The following is a 25,899-nucleotide window of genomic DNA, read 5'->3' on the forward strand; positions in this document are numbered from 1 at the left end:
GATGAATCGAAAACAAGGAAAAAAGCAACGTCAAACGGAAACTAACACTCGACGCGCGCGGTTGTGTGTCAATCTCATCTCCGTCGTCGTACTAGTGCGTCGCGTTGAATGTGTAGAGGAGAAGATATTGTGTTTAAAGTGTGTTTTATTCCTAAAACTGTGTTTAGTATTTAAAGTTACGCTGATTAGGCGCTCGTTCAATTGTTGGTTAGTTGAGCAAAATCGTCTCCGCACAAGCGCTCCCCGCAGCATCCGTGGCAATAACCTCGAAACATCTACCGCATCGCTTTGTTTACGCTACGCTGAAAGGCAATTATCGTGCCGTGAATCGCGCCGAAAATTCGTGTGCCAAAACCACCATTCTATTGCGGTTTTGTGGGATTAACCGCCGACGGGGTGGTTTTGCTGGAAAGTGTTAATTTTTCATTAGAATCCACACACGCACACGCACGGGCGTCGTTAGAAATCGTGGGCTTTACCGCCGTGTGTCCTTTTATTATTTGACCACCAATCACCGTGCTGAGGTGTGCTTTTATATATTGCCGGTGTGTTTTTTTTTTCAACGAGCGAGCAAATCGGGCACGGCATAACTTTCATTTCCTGCTGTATATTTAGAAAACGCACGACATGACCTACAAATTATTCGGCAGCGTTTAATGGCGTGTGCTGGATGCGTGTGCAAGTCTCCCTGCCCGTACGTCGGCTGCAAGTACACACTGCTGCAATTGCAAAATTCTGCATCGCCTGCTACTGCTGCCTTGTGTGAAATCTTCCGTGCTCAACTGGTTTTTTGTGTTTGTAGGTGCAGACAGGGGGCAACAAGTTGGAAGATGGTGAAATAGAAGCTGCCAACGGCGAATTATGTTTTTTTTAAATAATCATATTCAACATGTTATTCTCTTAAATACAAAACAATTGTTGGCACTTCCTTTTTTTTCAAGCACAATAATGCCCATCAAATTATGTTTCAACATCCTTTCGGTTTGTTTCCCTGTGTGTGCCGAGTTTTTGCTGATTTAAATTTCCACCCCATTCAAGCGTGTGGTGTCTCTTTCTTGCACACGCTGTTGTCGCCTTAGTTACCCGCCTAAGGGGTGCGCGAGCGTGCGCCCGTGTGGATGTGTGCGAGATAGCGCAACCAATTTAACCTGCGTCGTGCGGGAGTGTAGTGGTGTGAGTGTGTGTTTGTAATAATGGTGGCTGTGTGAGCTAATAAAAACCTGCGGCATAGACAAACAGGCAAAGAATGTGATGTTGTTGCTCAGCCCTCCCCATTCACCCTTGTTTTCTTTCCCGTTTTACTTGCTTTATATAGGTGTGTGTATATTTGTTGCTGTGCTGTACACGCAGCTGTAGTTCAATTTCGTAAATAGTGAAGTGAAAAAAGCAACACCCTCGTGTGTGTATGTGTTGGTGGAAAGTGTTTTGCGCACATGTGTGATGCGTGGAGCTGCTCCACTGGCTTACCAAAGGCCTGATGTGTATGTGTGTGTGAATATATTTGACGTTCGACCGCTGGGCAGCACGTTTTAGGAGTTGTTTTTACAGTGTTTCCTGGCGCGGCGTTGGAGCATGGTTTAAGGGTGTCGTCTTCCTCGGTTGAAGAAACCCTTTCAACATCCCAACAACAGCAGTCCCAGCAGGTCAAAGGCAGCACACCGTTGCGCGAGGTAAGTAAACTCTCTGTTCGTCACCCCCAAAAGCATCCCCAACCTGTTGTGAAAGGCAGTTGTTCGAGAAGAAGAATAGAAACATTGATAAAAGGAAGCTTTTAAACCCGAAAGCACTTCAGTGAGGCATATCTCTCTCTCCTGTTGAAAGGAAAAGGTAAAGTTCAAAGACCAAAATGTTCTTGCACTTTTGCCTTTGCGGACATACACACGGTTACTACGATTACGACGGTGTTTGGGAAGAACGAAGTGTGGCATCTCCCTCTAACTCACCTTCGCTTCGCATCCTCCCTGTGAGAGATATTCACCCCGATGTACTCTCGCCCTTAACGACCGGGGAAAACAGTGCATCGTCCTCCTCCACTGTGTCCTGTGTTTGCCGCGCAGCCCATGCGCATGATGCAATCGACCCGGGGACGGACGGCCACCCTCAATGTTCCAATGTCAGTGTCATCGTCTTCTTGCGTCGTCCCGTTTCACGCCAACCATTTCCACTGCCCAAAGAGGGATGATGCCGTATCGAACTACTCGCAGCATCCGATAGCGCTATAGTATGATGAAAGCGAGAGCGAGAAAGAGAGAGAGAGAGAGAGAGAGAGAGCGTCAACCCGTTGTTTATATTTGTAACTTTTTACAACAACCAACGAGAATGGACGATGCGCTCGGTCCATGTGTGTTCTGCTGCTGCTGCTGTGTGTGACGATCCATTCAACCTTGAGATTAATTGGGACGCATTTGTATCCAGCAATAGAGCGGTGGTACGGCTCATGCCGTTTGAAATGGTAATTTCAAGAGTTTAGATATTCTTTGTCCAACCAAATCCTTCTCCAACTGAATGCGAATGGAAGTCATTCGTCCTTAGAAATGCCTTCAACACTCTCTGGTTCATTGCCTTCTATTTGTCTAAACAGTGTTAGAACTGTTTGTAAAACATGTCCAACAAATTCTAAAGTCCTCGTTTAGAACATTGCCGTCTTCCTCCAGCCGGCCTCCACCAAAGTGTCAGAATGTCCCTGACGTCGTCCTCTTCCGTCAACGGCACTGCGTTGTGGCAAACAAAACACTCCCCGAGAACGTGATAAGAACGCATACTTTCTCTTATCGCAACTATTCCCGCCTCCTCCTCCCCCCCCCCCCCCCCCCCACACTCACACGACTGACGCACTGCTCACATATTGGTGGTGACTTTCGTCTGTCAACAAACACAGTCATGGTGGTGCGCCTGTTTTGACATGCACTGTTTGGCTGGGCCTTCTCCCTCAGGGCGTTTCATGGCATACTATGGCTGTGCACTGCATCAAAGTTAGAGGCCAGACAGATGCAAGCAACGGCACTGGTGCATATTGTGCACTGTGGGATGCAAAGAGAAATGGGGACACAAAACGTCGTTTGCGGTAAGCGAAGCATGCAACGCGACAAAAAGCCGTAGGATGTGTGAGGTTTCCAGTTTAAATGATGGAGCACTAGAAAAGGCCCCTTTGTATCGTACGAAGAGGAGATTTTCTCCTTTTGCTGCTACTCTGTGACGCGCTGAATGTATTCCGGGATTTAATTCAAGGTGCAAAGAGAAGGGAAATGCTGGAGGTAGAACTTCCCAGTCTGAGACTGGGATGAACAGAAATGGTAAAGGGTTCGGAACTAAAATCGTGGGGGCTAATGAACTTCTTTAAGCCGGAATTGAATTGGTTTATTCAGTCCGTTCAGTCTTCCTCAATTTCTGAAAACTCTGAAAGGCCCTTCCTTCGTAACTTCTAGCAGCAAACTTCCCCCAATAACAATGATAACAGTTTTATCAACCAAAGTCTCAAGCCCTCGCCCTTGGGTCGTGTGGGATCTTATCGACAAAATTCCTGAAGCAAGAATTATCAACCAAAGCTGGTATCACGATTGGAAGGAAGGAAAGCAAACAAAATCATTAATGCAGCATGAAAGCGACAGGTTCCTCTCACAGGTCCAACAACCGGTTTGAACTGGTTTTCATTGTTTGGGTGACTTTGCTGGCTCCCTCCTAGGTCCGAAAAGGAACATGGGAAGATCAAGAATGACGCATTAGAAAAAAAGGACCTTTGTTAGCTGGAATCGAAAGCAAAGGAAAGGGCCAATGCGATGAACAATGCACGTACATTAACCCCTGAACCGAGCGAGCTTAGGGCAGGTTAGGTTTTGTAGGTTCGTTTTCAAGGTTCTTATAATAGGAGATTTGATTTCTTCGATTTCTTTAAAATTCCATAACGATAATAAAATATAAATTCGTGTTGTGAAATTTTAGGCCGCTTTGTGTCTTCTTTGACTGGGAGATCCAATACCAATCTTCAATAGCTCTGTCTGGAACAGTCGAATAGCAGGACGTGTCGATGACGCCGTACGTGAAAGTATGCATCTTTCGAGAGAGAGAATGTGTGGGGGAATGATCGTGGGATGATGACTGGAACTTATTTTTGCACGCGAGGTCATTTAAAGTGGTTGATTTACGGGATGAAAACAGCACTTGGAAGTACTTGCAACAACCATAACTAACGTCCCGCCTGGGTTCATTTGCGTTTGGATTATCCACAATGAATGGCACAATTCTGCGTTTGATGTGACATAATGTGCTGCATGTGTCGTTAATTTTGTTGAAAATAAAGTAACAGTTCCACCAGTCGAAAATAAACATCGGACTATCGCGTACGATAAGATAAGCGAGCGATCTGCAACTTGCCAGGCAGGCCTTTATCCACCGCGCTTATCGCAACCGGCCATTGGCTGCTGGCCATTGCCGGTGCCTTTCCGTAACAGTTCAGACCAGTTTAGAAACATCTTTGTATCTCGACTCTTTAGGCAGTAGTGTGGCAGCCCTGTCTAGGAGGACCGGCCACTGGGTTTCCTGGCCCTTTCCACCGTATTCACGCGTCCACACCCCGAAGAAATGGAGTTTCTGCTCGGTGGTGCTTCGTCCATGTGTGCCGTACTGTTTACGAACCCGTTCGACGTGCTCAAAACCCGCCAGCAGCTCGAGGGTGAGCTGATAGCGAAACAGAATCTCAAGGAGCGAGCGTACAAGGGCATCCGCCAGTCCGTCCTCACGGTAGTACGGACGGATGGGTTGCGCGGTCTCCAGAAGGGGCTTCCGGCAGCCCTACTCTACCAGTTTTCCATGAACGGTGTCCGGCTGGGGACGTACCAGACGGCGGAGAATCTCGGCTGGACGAAGAGCACCAGCAATCCATCGCTAACGCCACTGCTTTCCGTGTTCTGGGGCGGATGTGCGGGTCTCGCAAGTGCTACCGCATCCTGCCCATTCTACGTAGTGAAGACACAGCTCCAGGCCGTCACTTCGGGGTCTTATACGGCACGGTTTCAGCATCATCACAGTGGGACACTGTCGGCGTTTGTGAATATCTACCGGCAGAGTGGAGTTCGGGGACTGTTCCGTGGGTATACGGCCACCCTAGCCCGACTGGTCGTTGGATCCTCCGTCCAGATGTCATCGTTCAGTGCGTGCAAAGAGTTCTTCCTGCGGTATCAAATATTCCAGGAATCGATTGTGCTGACCGCGCTGGCGAGTAGTACGGTGGCGGGATTTCTGACCAGTGTGCTAATGTCACCGTGCGATGTCGTCACGACACGCATGACCAATCAAGGTAGTGTTCTCGGGAAAACGTCATAAAATCCTGAAGAAGGCTTTAATTCCCCTATTTGTTTCTATACAGCGGTATCTGCCAACGGAAAGGGCCTCCTGTACACCAACATCTTCGATTGCTTCTTGAAGATCTACCGATCGGAAGGTATCCATGGTTACTACAAAGGATTCGTCCCGATGTATCTGCGCGTTGCTCCACACACGATGCTTAATCTTACCTTCTGGGAGTTCTTCAAGGGTTTGCACGACCGCTACGGCAAGCAACACTGATGATGAACAGCGGTGAAAAGAACCTGTCTCCAAAATGCTCGATACAACATACATTCCCGATCATACAAAGATTGATGTAAAAAGAAAGACACACACACCCACAAACACAGCAAGTGTAACACAAAGTGTTGCTTTACGGCTTATCTTATCAGCAGAAGACATTCGTAGAAGGCTTGGCTTTCGTGGAGGTAGCACCCATATCAGCTACACTCAAAATACGAATTGCATGCAATGCACACGCTCCACACCTGCTATAAAATAGCAACTTCCTTTCGGTGCAAAACAGGAATTCATGTTAAAGCGTGTTCCATTAGATCGTTAAACGATAACAGACTTATACCTCCCGTGCACAGAGCTTCCAATGTATCTACACTACAATACAACGCAAGATTAAAGAAGAGTGCCTTACAGAACAGAACAGACAGACAGTCTTCTTCCCCGAGAGCGCTTCAAAATGATGACATCACCTCCTGGGCTGTGGAATCAAGTTGTTTGGATGTTGGCGGGTCGCTTCTCTAAGCCACAACAAACGATACCCTTTGTATGTTCGACACACATCGGGGCATGTGTTACACCGATGTTAGGACTTATTGGTTATTATTGCAAACTTCATGTTTACAACGGTCGCGCTTCGGTGGAAGAGTCACTTCTATCTGGAGCAACCAAGAAGGGCCCGTCCACACAGTTGGACTCATATCGATAAATTCGTTGAAAAGTTGGACACCAATCAAGTGCACCAAACGCTTCTTGCACGTCCTATTTCCCACTAAGGAGTTTTGTGTTGGCAATGCGACAAGTGGGATAGGTACTGAGAACCTTGGTACGCATTTGTCATTGAATCACGACCTATGAAGACTTCTTCACAAGGTCTTGATTGATTGCTCCAGGCGGATTTAGGTGACTAGGTTAGTGTGGTTAAAGCAATCGAAGATAGAAGATCAATTTGGGGGAGAGGTGTTTTTTTCAATGCTCACGATCATCCTAAACAAGTTACAGTGGAATTCGAGTGGTAAACATCATTTACTTTCTCTCACATTTATGACGAGCTCGTGTGTATACTTTCTCCAAGTTATTCGCATCACCCAAGTGTCGCGTCGTGTCCCAATTTGGCAAATCATCGTTCAGTTTGCTCGGGTCGATCGTGTCATGCCATGTGGCCGGTGTCTCATGGTCATCATTGTTTTGCAAGCTAGCAAAATCAATTGATATCGCTAATTTATTGAAAAGTTTCCATCCTTCTTCGCCTACCACCGCAGGAAAGGTGGGTTGAGCAGGGGTATAAAGTGACAATATGATCGATCGTTTCGGATGGAGAAGTGTCACTGCAAAACCATTTACGACCAGTAGAAGTGATCCATGTTCAAAGCCAGTTAACCCACATTTCCCATACCCGTGTTCATGGGTACATTTTAAAGATTTCAGTAGGTAAATATGCCGTTCCATTTCCCATTCTACCGTATTACTGTGGTTGCATATGGGTGCAATTTAGCACCCTCTGTTCCGGGTGACACGAAAGAGGAAGAACGGAAACCGGGCTTTCCCCGTGGTGTTTTCGTTCCGTATCGGGCGCCTGGGACGCCTTCTTACTGTGTCCCGGATTATTTGCTACGACTGTGTGTGTTTGTGTGCCTAGGGCTTAGACAGTCACAGGGGTCATACAACGGCTTAATGGTGGTGGGTCGGCGCTGGGGTGCAATTACCTTTCGCCTGCCCCTACCCGCATAGCAGTTGTCACAGTGGATACAGTGGTGTGTGGCCGGTTTGACGCAGGACAGACAAGGGGTAGCAAGAAAGTGTATGTATTCTATTTCATAATACTCTGCTGCAGTGAGAGCGCTACTGAGTAGTGCTACCGACGCAGCCCGAAGTGGATGGGCTTCATGTTAAAGATCACCTTGTACTAAGCGATTTCTTGGAAGGGCTTGCCGTTAAGTAGAAAAAAGCTGACGTTTTGAAATTGGAATAGATTAGACCATATCTTATGAAACTTTAACGATGTTAGAACCGAAGCCCATATCGTGACGTTGATGCAGCAACACAATGCTTTTGCCACAACAGCACAGAGAAGGGAGCCAGCAAACACGAACATCCCCAATTGAAATTACAGATGCATGTGGGAAAATAGTTGTAGTACATCGCATTCTAACCGCACAACAGGTTTGCATGTGTGTCGATCGGGGTTTTGTTGTTTCACCCGTCACGATCCGCCTTCAACTCTGTGTGTGTGCCTATGAACGTGTAGAAAGCGATGCGATTTATGCGCATTAGGAAACCCTGCGTGAGGCAAATTATCTAACACCCTCACGGCCCTTTTTTCCGACCGCGGCGACCGGGAATTCCGTTGCAAGGCCATTCCCCGGTATGTCCCACCCCTTTCTACGGGGTGGGAAGGAAAGTGTTTCCAACCGTCGCCTTCTTCCTCGCACATCCTCTCCTAAGTATGTGGGTCAATATTGGGCTCGCTCTCTCTTTCTCTCTCTGTGTATTGGGAAAGTATTGTATTTGCATCATCCATATCCACTTGAACGCTATCAGCGATCTGTTGGTAGTAACAAAAACCGTCTCTCGACGTCCATCTGTATTGTGATGTGATCATATCGCTTTTTGCTTCAGTAGTCTGCAATATGTGTGTCAGATTAGGCAAAAAAGGGAGCTAAAAAATGTCCGTTAGGTTGTTGTGAGGAGGAGCGAAAGTGGTTTGTAAGGAGAGAGTTACGCGCGAGCAGTACACTCTGGTCAAAACGTATTTAATGGAGCTTTTTGTGGGTGATACTATAGTAGATTGCTTAATTACAGATGTGTTTTTTGTGTTAAATACACGTTCAAGATCAAGCAAAAGCGAAAGTAGGCAAACTGATGGAGTAAATGACGTAGTAAATGTAAATGACGTAAGTAGAGTGAATGAGTTATTCTACAAGAAGTGGCAAATGTGGCCAATCTTTGGGATACGTTGCCTCAAATTAGGATGTACTAAAAAAGCGTAACAATTCTGATTGTACGGGGTCATTCAAATGACTTGTTCAACGCCCCAACCCATTACAAGCCGGAGGATCTTACAAACATTTTGTTGCGTACTTTAGTTCTTCAATCTCTTTTTTGGTATTATTTCTATCCCAAGTGTTCACGCCGGTCTGGTAGAGTTGTCAACTCGTACGACTTAACAACATGCCCGTCATGGGTTCATACCCCGAACAGACCATGCCCCCATACGTAGGATTGACTATCCTGCTATGGTAACGTCACTGAAAGCTCACTTCACTAGTGGGTACAGGCAGGCCTTGACCGACAACGGTTGATGTTCACGCAAAAGAAGAAGAAGAAGAAGAAGTGTTCACGCCATTCACAAGTTGGAAAAGGCAAAGTATTGAGTATATGGAAAATGAGTGTCTGAAATATTAGTAACAATTGGATAGGAATAATTCTGGGTTTAGGCATGCTCTATAATAACTACTTCATGAAGGGATGCAAAAAAAAAACAATGATAAGCGTCAGAGGCTTAGCTGTAGCAGATGAATAATGCCACATTATCGTAACGTGTAATCTGTTGTTTGCGAATGTAATGGGAATGCACCGTATGGATGTCATCTATTTCTATCTCTCATGTTCTATACCTCTCTCTCTCTCTCTCGTTCTCTCGCTCCATGTAGAAAGCAACGCCAACGTTGATAAACAATTGATGTCGTTGCATTTCCGTTCCGTTGCGATGGTACGATGCACGGTAGCGACATGCTTCACACACGAATCTCGACGGTTGCGTATCAACGTGCGCACATGCATATTGTCATATAAAGTGTGCATTCATGCAGTAAGGATGAGGCAGATGGGAAAGAGAGATAAAGGGAAGAATGTTTTATAGAAAATTAATAGCACACCAGCACGATCGTGTGACAATTGGTACATGCACACGAATAGATTTCTAGATAGACAGTATGCCTTATATGCATGCCACCTGTCGTCCAGTGGGTGTAAATGAACAACTGGAGCAAATAAAATGTACCTATGGGCGCATTTGATTGCCTTTTGCATGACCATTAGTCGATTGGTGTGTTATCGATCGGTAATTACCTTGAACTTTCCATCACACATTTGGTATCCGACATTGAACGAACTTCCAATGACATGACACGTGGGGTTAACACATGGTGAGCATCCATGGGAGGACAATTTATGAGTCAGAAGTAAGCGTATGTAGTTCGGCAGTGAAAGGGATTATTACAGAACCGCACACCAAACACACCGGTAATGTTTACACGAAAGATTGAAGTTGAATAATGCATGATAATATGCTGTCAAAGGTCGCGTGTTGTTTAGTGAAATCCGTTTGTTTGTGTGGTCTATTTTGTTTATTTTCTTTTTAGTTTCGGTGTGCTATCAGAATGCACTGACTCATGCCCAGGCAGCAAGTGGTGCGCCTGATTCATTCAGTCCCGTTTTTCAGTTGTTTATTTCCCATTTCACAGAACACTCGGTCGTTGCAGTTTTGTTGTTTAGCCTGGCTGATTATAACCAAACAGAGCTGATATGACACTCTTTCTGCGCTCCCGTTGACGTGTTTAAGGCTCTACACAGAGGGGACAAATACGACTCCGAATAACTGGAGTTCATTTAACTTTTGGGCGAAAGGAAGTAACATCTTCAACGGTTTGCCGACCCAATCAGCCGTTTGCGAAATTGGCGCTGAAAGCCAGTGACCTAATAATAAATTGTATTAGCGAACTACGCGGCGTGTTCCATCAGTTCTAATCTGTCCAAAAAAGTCAACGGGAAAGAGAGAGAGAGAGAGAGAGAGAGAGAAAGAGAGTGAAAAACGGTTGCTAATGTTTATGCTGGTACTGACGATTGAAGCGGCATCTCAATGTGGCTTCAATCTCACAGCGGAAGATCATTACTGTCGGCTGCCAGTGTAGTTCTGTATGTGTGTGAAACATAAATAAATATAGTTTTTTTTTCTCTACCAGTCACGACCGGCATCGTTTGTTCGATTGGCGCCCAGGAACAAGCACAAAACGAATAAAGTCATTAGAATGGTACAATCAGTTTTATAGGGGCTTTCCGGTTTCTGGTAGAGTGATGTGTTAATACAGGGGTAATCAATTACATTATGCGGTTTTAATCAGAACTGTGCAGTGCAATCAATACGGAAGGCAAGAAAATGTATTCGATAAAAAACGGTCGATTTGAAAATGCTCGAACTCCAGCTGAGCACGCGAACGAATCGCACTCTTTAGTAGGCTATGATGAATCTATCTGTCCAGCTGTCTACTCAAGTGCCCTGCTTCCTCAGTCCAGTCTGAAGTGTTGATCTCTCACTGTGTGCGTGTGCCTTTACGGTGTGAAAATGTATAATCCTACAGACGGTATGCATTTCCCGCTTTGTGGATTAGATTAAAGTACGACCGTATTGCGTTAGGGAATAAATTTCGTGCGTGTGTGTGCGTGTGTAGGCCACATATAAATAGCCCCAGTTGCTATGAAAATAGATTGAATAATACATCCTCAAACACCCGACCATCCGACCGAGTTGATGCTTGCTTAACTCTCGCATGGAGCATCATCTCCGCTCTCGGCTTTCGTTGTGCTGTTAAAAAGCAATGTATTCTTACCTTCCTTTGCAGTGAACGGCGGCTGTTCGGCAGAACGGTTGAACCTTGCCATTGCACTACCGAAGCTTCCGGCTCGTTGTCCCGAATGTCGTGCAATTAGAATTCCAATGGTGCTGGAAGTTTGCAACTGCAGGACTGGCTTTACGGCTGCACTGAAGGAGCAGGTGCACTTTTGTGTGAAGTACTACCTGAGCCGCTTTATGTCGCTTGTGAATTGGACGGTTTGTGTGTCGATAATGATTGCCTATTTCGTTACTTGGAAGGATCAATCTCTTCTGATCTCTTTTTGTAGCGTCGAAAACAGATTGCCGCAACTGAAACTGTATTCCCAGCTTACGGATCCACAAGTTACTATTTTTATCAGAGGAAAGCATTAATATCTTACTCCAAAGATTCATTGCAAAAGTCAGAAGAGCCAAAAAGAGAAGAAGTTGCAAGTTTGAATGCCTCTCGATCCAACCGTTGTGAAGATTGGCGCCCTAGCCAAGGTTGTGGTCCAGTGAGAAGAATCACACAGGAGAAAATTAGCTGGTCGACAGTTTTCCGAACCGTTTCCAGCGTTACTAGCCGGTTGCTACGATGCCTACTGCTCGTATCCCTCGTCATTCTGACTGTGCCACTGTGGATGATTGTTGGGTTCATCTACATTGTGGAGGGTTGTTTGATGCCCTAGACAAGTTGTCCATTGTACGAGCTGCTCCAAACCGCCAGTTGCATCCGGCAATCTTGGGATGAAATAAATATTACTCCCACAGATTTTACATCCCACGTGCTCGTCGCGACTCTAGAACACTAAACAGATGTTTCGGTGAGACGCAGCGCGTGCTTGGGCGCACATGTATGATTCAGGAAAAAATCCTCGTAACTGAGAAAAACGTTCAAACCACCGACTGGTGTTGGCGCTGCTCCCGACACCGTTTGGTGTACTACATGGACCATTTTTTTGGCTCCTATCTGATTCGCCTCAACTGGTCAGATGTGTGTGTGTTACGCTTACGCTACCGAGGGGGCAGCGAGCCTGGTTGCCTTAAGCCGGATGCTGATGAATGAGTCTACGTCTCTAACCTTTAGGGCGCCAATTGTCTCTCACCCTGTTGCACGCGGTCAGAAGACAGATGAATGAGCGAAAATGCTCGCTTCTGAGAACAAGCTGGTGCCATGTCTGGTGCCAAAAAAAGATGAGCGACATGAAAACCGTGACAGATGTAACCGGACTAGCGCGGGTCGTGTTGTTTTTGAAGGTGCGTCGTCGTAGGGTGCTAAGTGCAAAGACTTGTGTCTCTGCGCCGACCAGTAGTAGTAGCTGGGCCTGGTGGTTTCACCTCCCTTCTTCTTCGCCGTTAACTTAACCACATTTATGAGTCATGCATAACGCGCGCGCGAATCGGAAAGAGAGCCCGATCAGATTTTAGTACACTTGGATGCGTCATAAACAACTTCAAATCAACCAATTTGTTGCTTGAGTCCGGGTGGGGAGTGAGCATAATCAAAACCGATTTTGGTACGCTTCCAGCGGATGAGGCAGTGGCATACGGAATTATGTATGGCCTGTTGGCTGGCTGTTAGTAGTGATGGGACGTCATCGGGAGGAAAGTGACTTCACTTGTTTTGCCAAATTATAGTTTGGCACATCCCCTCTCAAACGGAAAGCACATGTCATTGAATTTGGTCAGAGGTGATTGAGAGAGTGAGTTTGTGTGAGTGCGGTATGGCCACCGAAACAATGGAACCATCATTACCACCACCAAAGCGACATTGGCTACAATAAAGCGTTAAAGTGTTAATTTGAGAATGACGCGCGCTCATGGCGAAATATCCGCAACACTTAGACCAACAGCCGATTCTTGTTAGTTGTGTGGAGTAGCAATTTTGTTTTACGTTTTGTTTATTCCACAAGAACTCAACACTTGAGGAATATTCACTCTTTTTGTTTTGTTGAACGACGCAAATGTTTGCCTATATTTTGAGTGTGTATGTCGTCGCTCTCGCCGCTTCAAAGCCAACAGTTGAAACAAACAAAACGAGGAAGGAAAGCGAACGCTTCGCGCAAAGTTATACGACACCGATCGTTCAGCGTCAATTTACAGTTTCTTCGAGCCGCTAGTGGAGCGTTGCGCGCATTTTTTGTCGTTGTTATGGAAAAGAGTGTAACATGTCGCAATATATAGGTTGAGACGACACGTCAACCAGATCGGTGCTAAATAATTAATCAATTCAGTCTTGCTGCTGGACCTGAGGCCCGTACCGACGTAACCTTTCGATCGTTTTACAAAGGTTGGCAACAGCACAAATTGCTGGTAACATAATCGGGTCCATGTTTTTTTTGCTTCCTTTCAGTTGGAATTTTCTGGCATTAAGGTGAACTCAGGGCATATTGCTGGTGAACTTCGGCACTGAAAGGCGGAACTGATGGCTGGAACGCACGAGGAGCTCGACTAATAGTCGCTAATTTTCAATCTGAACAGAAGAGCGCGGGCAGACGGACCCGAAAATGAGCTGACATGGCCGAAAAAAACACCCTCATTGCATTCACGGTTTACGAAAAACAGCGGCAAAGTGTGTGGATTTAATGATGGCCATCGAAAAGTAGTATAAACAGTATAACAACAACAAAATATGGCTTACAATGAGGTCACACTGAGTGCGCCAAAGTGTGGCTGAGTGAGGGGAGGCCCAACCAAAAAACTTTTGAAGGGGGGTTTGGTGTGGCGGAAAAGACAAGAAGTTCGTTTCGAAACGCGTTGGCGTTTGTGAAAGATCGTTCCAGCGGCTCTGAAGAAGTTCAGAGTTCCATGAATTAGAGAGCTCTGGCAATGTACGATAAAAGAGGGTTTACCCAAGTGTAGTTGGCCTCCGGTGCCGGTCTCTATCCCAAAGCAACACTTGTTATCAATGCACCCAGCTGGCAATCGTTGCCCTTATGGCTTCTTCTTCGTGGTGTCTGAACCACTTTCTCTGCGGAGAGCGTTTGTGTGATGACTCGCATCTCGCACTCCGCTTGTGTTCTCAACAAGCCTGAATGCAACCGGAACCAGCATAAGTGTCACCGATTGCAACACCACTCCTCCCTCAGAACAAAGCCATAAACAGTGCCCCAAGAGTGCTGGCCAATGCCATCGGCAGACTGATTTGAAGACTGGGCAATTCTTGAGTCATTGACGGAGGGAGAGACACCCTGTGTGTGTGCACCATTATCATTTGTTCTGTTTGTGGAATGGGACGCTTATTTTAGGTTCACATAATCTTCCATACAATAAGCTCTTCACAGTCAGAACTGCAACTTATCGTACATTACATATCTATCTCTCTAGCTCTCTCTCTCTCTCACTCTCTTCGTCACGATTTGTGACCGTTGATGCCTTCGAGATATCGATGCAATGTACTTCATTTGGAAACCCGCGTAGCAAGCGACAAGGAGAACGAGCCCAACAAGGAACAGTTGGCTAAAGGCGTTGATTGGTGATCGTTCGTACCGCAAGCGTGCAGTGCAATAAGGAAAACAATTTACCCTCCCGAGTTCATATCGCTGCCGTGATTCATCGGCTTGAATATCCCAACCCATCAGCTGCAAAAGTAAAGCGCAAACACAAGTAGCAGAACAGAAGGGGGTACACACACGCAATTGCTGCCGATAAAGTGTCCACGAAGGATAGAGAGCGTACAAGTGGCGGTTGGGTCTCAAGTTGTCACAACACATACTCTACTGTGTATGCCTTCGGGATCCAATTTCGCATGCGCAACTCTCGCGCAATGGAACGTGTTATTGTTGTGTTGTTGTGTGGTGTGCCACTGTGAACGCTTGCTGCTGTAATCGATCGATCGACGGACGCGATCGACGGTATGGGGGATTAATTGCACTTGGCGTTATTTTCCACTGAGCGATAGGATAGGGTTGGTCGTCGTGTCGCTTTCACGATCGTCGTTGCAATCGTTAGTCAATCGAAAGGCATTTAGCAAACGGGGGCGAAGTGGAGCAAGATAAGAAATTAGTTCTTCCTGTAGATATTCCTGGAACTGGAGAATCAATCGATCGATGCTTACTTTGCAGTTCTACTGTGATACAGAAGTGCTCTATCAGTGCAAGAACAAAGGAATTGTGTAGCTCCCTTTACCTCGGATCGTACGATAGGCAATGATTTATTGTCGTCTTCGCCTTGAATTATCTCGCATGTGCGACAATAAAGCCTCTCCAAGATGATATGCTGGCTAGGCACAAAGAAACCTCAGAATCAATGCTAATTCCATCGCGTGCGTCGTGAGTGCGTGAGATGCTTTATTCTTTAAGTGATCTTCTTGGCGATGTCTAGCTGGAATGGTGTTGGCTGTATTTCTGTTAAAATTATGATAAATATCTTGATGTATCTAAAAGAACTCTATGAGGTTATTCAATGGTCCAACTTCCTACACGTACGAGTTTATGATTCACAGAAACAAAACACCAACCTTTACATTTACTTCCTACACCCTCTCATCGCAGTTATGCTAATTAGAAGCTTCCTCTTCTCCACACACACACAACTCTATTTGTCATTCTCGCGGCAGGCATTCCGTTAGGCGGCGGATTCCGTTCCGTTCGCCCTTAGTATATAGTGTAAACACCGCACCAACCTAACTAACTCTATTGTGCTTCTCTCTTTTGTTTCTTCACTTTCCTTCCAGCCAGGTGCAGCAGTAATTGATGTAACGGGAAGAACGCAAAGTGTGCCAATTCTGGAGTGTGGCTGCTGCTGCTGCTCTCAGCCTGTATCGTTCTTAAGAACATCCCGCGCGCAATCGTTGGAATGAGTTGAAGATCTTACACAATCGAACACGCGTCGGTGTGACGAGATATACAGCATAGGAGCGATCTTCAAAAGAGAACAAAGAGCATCTCGCCAGGACGAAGGGGCAATAGAGTGAGACGTTTGCATACATTCGTCGCCATCGTCATAGTTAGTGGAAGCGTGAACAAGTGGCTGGAATTATTTGTGTGATCGCACTAATCTCCAAGTTGTTGGTGTTGGTGCAGTGTGTAAAGCGGCAGCATTACAGACAGTTGCGATCGCAGTGGAGTATTTCTAATGCTCGAGTGTTCTCACGAGCCACTGCACTGCGAACGATGCCAAACCGGACCGCCGCCATACGGGGTTGCTAGTTATGAATGAAGTTTGTCCGCTCCCTCTCTAAACAACAGTGTACAGTGAAGCAAGCAAACCTGATCGCTGTGCACAAGTGCATTGCTCGAGGGTGACGAAAAGCAAACAAGTGAACGGATAGTAGAAAGAGAGAGATCTAAAGCTGCAGTTGTAGCGGAGTATAACCCGGACTTTGTGTCCACACTGTGTGTGTGCCTTTTCAGAACAGAATTACAACCAAATACACACAATGGCACGAGCACGAAAGAAACTGTGCATGCAAATGCACCCAACCACGGCTGTGAGCGGCCTGCTGCTGCTGGCCATGCTGTTAGCCATTTGCCACGATGTCCGAGTGTTAGCCCACACCGAACTCATCAAGGATGATCACCTGGAGGGTCCGAACGTGTGCAAGGAAGTGGAAAAGTAAGTGTGTTGTTTTGTGCGCTTGTAAATGTGATTTACCTTCGAGGAATTAATTACGCCAAAGGTTGCTGGCTGGCGATTAGTGTGTTGAGGTGGTGGTGGGATGAAATTACCGAACGGCAAGAGTCTGTTGAGTGCAAATTACTGAATGAATGAAGGTGAAATCGGGTTTTCTCACTGGTGGCAAAGTAGTACCGGCTTTCGCTGAATAGTGGAAGAGGGTTGCAGGGTCCAAGATGGTGTGTAGGGTGGTATTAGTAGGTCAAACGATTGATTAAATAACGGAGTAAGCTTTAGTAATTTCTAACACGAAGCAAAAGTGTTGAAAATAGATATCCATCCAACAAAATTGAAGTAGAAACATTTAATGAGTGAATTAGTCAAATAAATTGCACAAAGAGCTAATTAAATCGTACAAGAACAGAGAGATCCAACACACTTACACCACATGAGTCACTCGCTTGATAAAACGCACTGAACTAATTGCAACGTTTCCCCGTCTCGCCTTTCTTTTTCCACAGCATAACCGTCACGATAACGACACCGCGCGAGGAAGCGTACCAGGAGCGGTACCAGAAATGGTGTCTCGGCATACCGCCCCGCTGTTCGGCGTACCGCATCAAGATCCGGACGGTGAACGAAACGCGCACCGTCATCAACCAGCGCATCGTGAAGAAGTGCTGCGTCGGCTACCAGCTGGACGAGGAGCAGCTGCACTGCATACCGGAGTGTAAGGCGGGCTGCGTGTACGGCACGTGCATCAACCCGGACGTGTGCCGGTGCAACAAAGGATATGCTGGCAAAACGTGTAACATAAGTATGTGCCTTTGCGAAGTGCCCTGTTGGAATTTGTGCGATCGCTAAAACATGGGGTTCGTTTCGCTTTGCTCTTTTTTGTAGGTTGTCCACCGAACGTTTGGGGCTCGGACTGCAAGCAACCGTGCAAGTGTGCGAACGGGGCAGTATGCAATGCGGCCGACGGTAGCTGTGAGTGTAGCCGTGGCTTCAAGGGCCGGTACTGCGAGGAAACGTGCCCGAGCGATCGGTTCGGGCAGGATTGTGCCGAGATCTGCCAGTGCAAGAACGGTGGCAAGTGCGACCACGTGTCCGGGGAGTGCTTCTGTGCGGCAGGATACACCGGACCGCTGTAAGTGTTGCCTTGTTTGATTGTCTCGTTGTTTTCATCGCATTAACCTGTCCTGTCTTGCTTTTTTTTGTTCTTTTTAGCTGCACCGAACCTTGCCCGGCCGGTACGCACGGGGCCCAGTGTCAGTCGAAGTGCCGCTGCCAGAACGGCGGAACGTGCGATCCAGTGACGGGTGAGTGTGTTTGTCCGGCCGGTTTCACCGGCATGGTGTGCGCCAACCGCTGTCAGCCCGGCTGGTACGGGCTGCAGTGCGCGAAGCGGTGCGAATGCTTCAACGGCGCCGATTGCGACCGGGTGACGGGCCAGTGCATCTGTGCGCCCGGGTTTATGGGCGCCAAGTGTCTCGACTCCTGCCCGAACAATCAGTACGGCATCAACTGTACCGAGACGTGCCGGTGCCAGAACGAGGGCATCTGTGATACGGCCGATGGGCGCTGCACCTGCCCGGACGGGTGGAAGGGTGCGGATTGTGGCCAGCGGATCTGTCCCCAGGGTCGGTACGGGGCGAACTGTACCGGCGTGTGTGACTGCAAATGGGACAACACGAAAATGTACGCACCGTTTGTTTTTCCCCACCGCTTGCGTTTGATTGCGGCGTAATGTTTTAAACGTTTCCATTTTTATTTCTTATTTTTTGTTGGACTCCTCCTTCGTTTGTTGAACCGTGCGTGCGTGTGTGTGCAGGTGTCATCCATGGACGGGCAAGTGTCTTTGCGAACCGGGCTGGAGTAACAGTGCCTGCGATCGGCCTTGCCGCTTCCTGCGCTACGGACAGGACTGTCAGCTGATGTGCAACTGCAAAAACTCATCTCCCTGTTCGCATATTGACGGTTCGTTTAAATTGATTATTTTACTTGCTTTCTTTCTGTTGTCTGTTCATGTAATACTTAGATTTCACCTGTGTAAAACGGTTTCTGTTTGTGTCCTTCTTTTGCACCCTACTCACATCATTTTGTTGGTCTATTTTCACCATTTTCACCTTCCTTCTTTACCATCTCAATTACTATTTATGTTTACTATTTAATTTTTGTCCTAATTTCTCTTTTTTCGTTTTAATATGTTTCATTTTTGCCTTATCCCGTGTACGATTCCCGAAACTCCTCGCTCTTTAACCACAGGCACCTGCCTTTGCATTGCCGGCTTCAAGGGCGAAAGCTGCGAGGAGCCCTGCTCGAACAACACGTACGGCCAGAACTGTAGCGAGCGGTGCCAGTGCATGAACGGGGCGGCCTGCGACGGTGAATCGGGCAAGTGTGCCTGTGCACCGGGCTGGCAGGGCATCAAGTGCGATAGGCCGTGCGATGCGCAGCACTATGGGCGGGACTGTACCGAGAAGTGCCACTGCCAGAACGGGGGCGTTTGCAATCCGATCAACGGTCAGTGCACGTGCCCGGCCGGATGGACGGGCGAGCTGTGCGACAAGAAGTGTTCACCCGGCCGGTTCGGGCAGAACTGTGAGCAGCTGTGCGATTGCCATCTGGAGAACTCGCTGGCCTGCAATGCCACCACCGGCCGGTGTATCTGCAAGGCAGACTGGGGTGGTGAGTTGTCACTGGAGTGGTCTCTGGTTTGAATCCGGTTCGAAGAGCCAAAAAGTGTAGGATTGCGCCCTACACTAGATAGTGTTGAAATTCGATTCTCGAGTTTCCAATGGGGCCAATTTATGTTTCGGCATAAAGACAAAAAAAGCTTTCTTCTGCCTTTTATTGATTTGGTTTTTTTTTTTGTTTTGTTTTTAGGCGTTCGCTGTGAGAGTCGCTGTCCGCTCGGATACTACGGTGAAAGCTGCAGTGAGATCTGCACCTGCCATAACAACTCGTCCTGCGATCCCACGACCGGTGAGTGCATCTGTTCGCGTGGCTGGACCGGCCCAAGCTGCAACGAGCCCTGCCCGAAAGGGTTCTTCGGCCACGGCTGCATGGAACGGTGCTCGGGCTCGGCGGAAAGCAATCGCACCTGCAATCCCATCACCGGCCAGTACAGCTGCCCGCCCGGGTACGTTGGACCGACGTGCGAGCATCCGTGCTCGTCCGGCTACTACGGGCAGGATTGTCAGAAAAAGTGCCCAGAGTGTCGCAACGGTGCCGAATGTTCGCACATCACAGGGGAGTGCCAGTGTACGCCCGGCTGGAAGGGACCGCTGTGCGAGACGGTGTGCGAGGGCATGTACTACGGCACGAACTGTAGCCAGGTGTGCAACTGTAAGAATAATGCAAAGTGTCGGAAGAACGATGGCACCTGTATTTGTGACGCCGGGTGGATGGGACACCGGTGTGATGAGGTTTGTCCGGAAGGGTTCTACGGAAACCATTGCATGGAGGCGTGCGAGTGTCCGGCCGGCAACTTTTTGTGCCACGCGGCAAAGGGATGCGTGTGCAGCGTGGGCTGGACGGGCAAGAACTGTGACGAGCGTATGACGAACATGCTGACGCAGGATCGGGTCGATGAAGGTAAGCAAAAATGATTGTAGGTAGCTTTAACAATTAAGTTATCATTTTTATAGTGCAATTTGGTATGATTTGAACTAAAAAAGGTGGATGGAAAGGGTTGTTTGTACTAACTGCTACTCATTTCCTAGCGACACGTTTAGTAAATGAAGCAAATCACACGTCAAACGATGACGTCACCAACATAACAGAAAATAAGCCAAAACAAGCGATCGAACACCACTCTCCAGCGCTGTACAATCTTCGCATCGAGCTGCTAAACGATTCCGACACGCATCACCACGAACGGGAACACCACGTGCTCGCAGGTGAACACATTGCGAGCAGTCGTCCTAAAGCATCCGCAGCGTATAACGTCACGGTTGAGTTCTCACTCTACGGCAATAGCTTTCTCACGCGCTACAATCGAACACATTCGCTTCGGCCAGGGCAGCAGATGACGTTACAGTATCGGGACGACGGCTTTCTTGACCTCACACTTGTGCAGATGAATTCGTACGTTACGCTCGGGGAGGATTTGGTCGCCAGTAGCTCGGCTAATGTTATGGAAACATTCATCAACAGCACTAGCTATCGTGTAGCATTGGAGGAGGGGTTGACAGTGTACGTGTCTTATGTGGATCTGCAGGAGAGAAACGATTTGGAATGTGATTGTGAAGGTAACAGGACGTTTTTGCTGCGTACGGGACAGAAGATGGTGATAAGGTTGATAAGGATGAAAGAGCCAACACCGAAAACGATCGAAGAAACCACTGTAATCCATGAAGATGAGAGTGTAGATCATTCTACAGATGCAACTAGAGCTCAAAACACAGCAGAAGAAACTACTGACGATCGCTTTAGAATGGTAGATGAGGTGGATGGACATGAATTTCCCATTACAACCACATCCTGGATGGATACTGTTACTTCGGATGAACAAAGCTTAATTACTGAGGCAGTTCCAGAGGTAACAGAAAGCCTTCAACCAACAAATTCAACTTCAAAAGAGACTTCTCCGGGAGTGAATTCTAATCGTAATGTCTCGAATAATAGTCGAGAGGATGCTACAACAACTCAATCTGATTTACTTGCGACTAATCCGACAACTGTTCCTTCTCTGATGAGCACAATACCTTCTAATGTACAAGATCTAATTACTATTGCTGTGAACCATACAACAGAGAGTATCGAACCAACAAATTCCACTGTAAAGGAAGTCTCAAAGGAAGATGCAACTAGCTCTAATCGCAATGTCTCGAATAATACTCAAGAAGACAGCAAAGATGGTGGTCCTACAACCGTAAAAATGAACTTAAGCGACCATGATGAAACGAAAGAAGAGTATTTAAATGAATGGTTGAAAGAGTTTTACGGACTTGATAACGAAGGTGACGAAAGAAAGCAAAACAACGATAAACCAGTAACGAATTCATCATCTTCTGTGGTGGCCCAATCACAAATTCAACCACCAGAGCGACTATTGGGTAATATGAATGTGCTTGTGCGTTTGTGTGTTGCACTATTACCCGTGCTTAATACCCAATGCTGTTTTATACACACACACATCGAAAAATATGCTGCAGTTTGCGCAACCGAACGCACCTGTCTGCACATATGCGTCTCAGAGTGTACTGCACAATATGTCCCCCTTTAAAGCAATGTTCCTTTTCACAGCACCTTACTAATCGTGACACACTTTTCATGTTCTCTCCTTCGCCCCCTCTCCTATTCCCAGGTTCCTCCAGCTCCACCGTATGGATGGTGGTGCTGTTGCTGATGTTTGGCGCGATGCTTACCGCAATGCTGCTGTACTACCGGCGCCGTGTCGCCAGCCTAAAGGCGGAAGTCAATCACGTCGTCAACTACATGACCCAGGAGCAGCCGAGCCATTTCGACAATCCCGTCTACGCACGAACCGGCGGTGGTGGTGCTCCAAACGGTGGCAGCATCGCCAGCGGCACACTTTCCTCCAACGGAACGATCGTACCGCCGCTCGATGCACGCACCGGCCTGTTGCGCAATGTGCTGCCGAACAATTTGCGCGATGTCATGTCGGGGCGGCGTAAGCAAAATCAGGACAAGTACAGCTACCCGGACAATGAGTACGATGTGGACAAATGTAAGTAACAGGGAATGATGGTGATCATCAACACAGTTGCGGACGCTTTTGCTGACGTCGTGTGTGTTTGTTTCTTCCTCCCCTTTGTAGCGCTTTCCTTCTCGCACTATCGGCCGGAAAGTTTGAAAAACTTTGAAGCGGACATGACCAATCCAAACTTTAAGGATCACGTGTACGATGAGATTCGACTGAAGGATTCTATCGGTAAGAGAGCGTGCGAAGAAAATCGTATAAGAAATGGTGAATTCACTTGTCGTTTGCGATTATCCGTGTTGCGCCTAACAGTATGCAATCTGCAACACACCACGAAGCATTTTCTGTTATACACCATTTGTTTGAATCATTATATTCAGTTTTTGAATAACTTTCTAACTCTTGTGCAATAACCAATGCTCTTAAATAGTTACTAAAAGTGATATTTAATTAATATATTAATTCTAACGGACGCAGCCGCTTTATCGCGGGATCCGAATTACGCCTACATTTGTAAGTTTTGTCGTATAACAGTGCTTAAAAGCCATTTAATTTATGTACTTACGATTTTATACACATTGCGTTCAATTCCTTAGCTAATCATCTTTCCCATTTCCCTATTCCAGACACCGAGTACGACCACCTGGACTACTCTCGCCCGGGAAGCTCCCACAAAGCGCACTACTTCCGCATGAACGATGGCGCCTCGAATGGAAATGTCACAGCAAACGGTGGTGGCACCCTTACCGGATCGATCGCATCGTCCAACGCGTACGGCAACGGGTCACCGAAAGCGATCAACGTGCTGCGTGACACTGCTTCCGCCGGTCCCATCAACAACCTGTCCGCACCGCCCACCGCCAGCCGGGTGAACAATCTCCTGCCCGCCATCCCGTCCGTACCGGCGGAGGCGAAGTGTAGCAACACCGACAGCGCCAGCCTCGGTAACGATCTTTCCTCGTCCTCGAACTCCTCATCCCCAACGCCACCATCATCACCCTCCCAGCAGCGTCAGCGGCTCGTACCGGGCGGGGACGATCTGTACGTGCCGATGTCGGCCGGTGTTGCAGCCGCCACCAGCGCCGAGCACGGTTCGTCCGCATCGTCCTCCGGGTCCGAGTTTGGCGGGCTAAAGATCCCCGACCATCAGCTCAACATCAAGGAGTAAATCCGTGCCCACGCGGGCAATCCTTTTTCGTTTTCTCATCGAAAAGTCCACAGCAATTGGTTGGGATTTTCGTGTTTCGTGGCAATTTGCATTTGTGTGTGATATAGTACCCGCGTCCCCGGATCCTTTCCCCCTTTTGAGTGTTCCTTTGCGTTTGCATCTCGATGATCATTACGATCATCACCCGTCTTCTTTCATCATCCCCCCCCCCCCCCGTCCCTCTCATTTGTACACATGTAAGGCAATCATCCCCCAAGCGTGATTAGGAGTTGTGTGTGTGTGAGTGTTTGTTTTAGTTTTTCATTCCGCCGTTCGCTTCCGTTCCGTTTTTTTCTTTTCTTTTCTTTTTTTAGGTGTTTAATTTTTAGGTTACGCATGCAAGCAGCAGCGCGCCCCTCTATTTGCCTCTGCCTATTACTTCCTCTTCCACATATATGTGTATGTATGTGACTGTATATGTGTGTGTGTTTGTATGTATGCGTGTGTGTGTGTCTGCGTGATAGTATAATGATCGTGATAAAAGTGAAAACACGTGGAGCAGAAGCGTCTACTAACAACGATAAAACGGAACACATAGGCATATTACACATCAAAACCGTGCGCGTGCCAAAATATTGTAAAAGGAAGAGAGAAAGAGAGCGAGAGAGGAAGGAAGAAAGTATGAGTCACAATACAGTAAGGTTGTATACTATTTTTTAAGCAGCATTATTGAATCTCATCACGCCTGATGTTGTTTGGTGTGTGTCGCCAATAGAAAATGCCTCGTGTGGCAGACAACGACTCCCCAGAACTGATTTTCAGCTTATTTGGCTTGTTTTCTATTTTTCCCAATTATTCCCACAACGATCGTGTGCGGAGGAGGGTACACGCATTATTTTCCTTACTTCTTTTACACACACTACTATTGTACGACGATGAAGCCAAGTTGTATACATTTTAGAAGCGATTTTATAAGTTTTTCGTTACCCCCGCAGCACAGGATCGTACCGATTCTGTTTAAAGAAGGAACACGGATTTCAAGGCGTTTGTACGTGAAGATTACAGTATAGAGGGTGATTGTAGTTTCCTGTGGGGACACGCCACCCCACTACTGGGGGGAGCAGGAGCAATTGAAAGTCAAAGACGATTCATAGTTAATAAAGTGCATTTGCAAGCCAATTCGGGGAAAAAAGCAAGTGAAAAGTAGGGGCAAAATTTCTCCTCTCCCACGTTATCAATAAGCAATACAAATAAGCGTAAGCAATTCGTTACAAAAACAAAAAAAGATTCGTTAAATTCGTGTGTTTTCTAAAAGAAAAATATAAAAAAGTGCAAAGATAAAACTATTTTTGGAAAGTAAAGAACAGAATAGAGTCTAATCGAGTAAAATAATAAGTGGAGGAGTGTTTGAGGGAACCTGGCAGAAGAAGAGAGATCCAAAATGGAGGGAAGCGTTCCTTTTGCCCTCCCCGATGATTCCTTCATCGTTCGAAAATCGTGTTAAAATATGATAGGAAGTTTAATAGAGAGTTGTAAGATTATCTTTAACATGTGAGGCACGTGTAGCAAAAAAGAAAAAAAAACAGCAATCCTGAAGAAGTATTGAACTGAAATTGGATTGAACATTATTATAATGATGAAATAAACGAAATTAGATGAATTACACACTATTTACTTCAAAACAAGCAACCGTGAGTTTATTACTCTCCTACTTTCCAATACTTTCATTTTCTTTCATTAGTATCACACCGCTTCTTTTCAATAAAATGCACAGACGTCGTTTTGCATTACTTTTTATGGCAAACCTTTTGTGTTGTTGTGTTTTTTTTTCTTCGTTTTTATTTCGATTGTACCGAACCAGCAAATAGTTGTGTAGTAGTAATCGATAGTAGTAGAAGTAATAGTATTAATAGTAATAGTAGAAGTACATCTCTCATCATACTGTCATCGTCTTTCGTTCGGTTGTTGATTTTTGTTTGTAGTAACATTCACCATTCAGTTTAACGCAACTTGTCCCACATCCCCCCACTCCCTCTTTCATTTATTCCTATCTATATAGTTATATAGTACGCGTTTGTTTTTCTTCATTTCCACTACTAACCTCAACTCAACTGCTTCTTACTGAATTTTGTTTTTACCTTATAATTGAGAGACGGATTGTTTTGCATGACCAGTGGGGTGAGTGTGTGTGTGTTGGTTGAAATATTTACATGATCGTTCTCCTCTTCCCAGGTGCAGTATCGTAAATTAAAAAAAAAACTGCTTCCAAAACATAGAATTTCCGTTCTAGTCTATCGTGTTGCTGCTGAAAGTGTTTGTGCAGATTGGATTGAGAAGGGAATACACAGAAGTGAGGAAAGAATACGCTCACACGCTTCA

At 46.6% G+C, this 25,899-nt stretch overlaps 2 protein-coding genes across 21 annotated transcripts; both read left to right on the top strand.

Moving 5' to 3' along the window:
• On the top strand, positions 1 to 25,202 carry LOC1269892 (protein draper). 20 transcript variants are annotated; one of them, XM_061663733.1, is made up of 14 exons: positions 14 to 207; positions 1,316 to 1,670; positions 15,825 to 16,705; positions 17,227 to 17,522; positions 17,606 to 17,852; positions 17,933 to 18,403; positions 18,537 to 18,682; positions 18,971 to 19,393; positions 19,592 to 20,302; positions 22,017 to 22,400; positions 22,491 to 22,604; positions 22,851 to 22,886; positions 23,000 to 23,317; positions 23,895 to 25,202. In XM_061663733.1, exons 3-14 carry the CDS (start codon positions 16,530 to 16,532, stop codon positions 23,900 to 23,902), a joined length of 3,330 nt encoding a protein of 1,109 aa, XP_061519717.1. In that variant the 5' UTR covers positions 14 to 207; positions 1,316 to 1,670; positions 15,825 to 16,529; the 3' UTR covers positions 23,903 to 25,202. The 20 variants fall into 20 exon arrangements, with proteins under 20 accessions (XP_061519708.1, XP_061519714.1, XP_061519719.1 ...); XM_061663724.1 differs by having other exon boundaries at positions 1 to 140; positions 23,000 to 25,202; XM_061663730.1 differs by having other exon boundaries at positions 1 to 140; positions 15,829 to 16,705; positions 23,000 to 25,202.
• On the top strand, positions 4,579 to 5,562 carry LOC1269893 (solute carrier family 25 member 35). The gene is made up of 2 exons (XM_308547.5): positions 4,579 to 5,293; positions 5,363 to 5,562. The coding sequence occupies exons 1-2, from the start codon at positions 4,579 to 4,581 to the stop codon at positions 5,560 to 5,562; spliced, it is 915 nt and encodes a 304-aa protein (XP_308547.5).
• Positions 25,203 to 25,899: the final 697 nt, after the last annotated feature.

This window comes from Anopheles gambiae, chromosome 2 (assembly GCF_943734735.2).
Source record: "Anopheles gambiae chromosome 2, idAnoGambNW_F1_1, whole genome shotgun sequence".
NCBI classification, from domain to species: Eukaryota; Metazoa; Arthropoda; class Insecta; order Diptera; family Culicidae; genus Anopheles; species Anopheles gambiae.

What these genes read in the sequence shown, in the direction of transcription:
- LOC1269893 (XM_308547.5), top strand. Translation starts at nt 4,579, where the DNA reads ATGGAGTTTCTGCTCGGTGGTGCTTCGTCCATGTGTGCCGTACTGTTT. An exon ending in GACACGCATGACCAATCAAG is followed by an intron (nt 5,294 to 5,362) that starts GTAGTGTTCTCG and finishes GTTTCTATACAG; the next exon opens with CGGTATCTGCCAACGGAAAG.
- LOC1269892 (XM_061663724.1), top strand. Translation starts at nt 16,530, where the DNA reads ATGGCACGAGCACGAAAGAAACTGTGCATGCAAATGCACCCAACCACG. An exon ending in GTGTGCAAGGAAGTGGAAAA is followed by an intron (nt 16,706 to 17,226) that starts GTAAGTGTGTTG and finishes CTTTTTCCACAG; the next exon opens with CATAACCGTCACGATAACGA. An exon ending in TGAGTACGATGTGGACAAAT is followed by an intron (nt 22,401 to 22,490) that starts GTAAGTAACAGG and finishes TCCCCTTTGTAG; the next exon opens with CGCTTTCCTTCTCGCACTAT.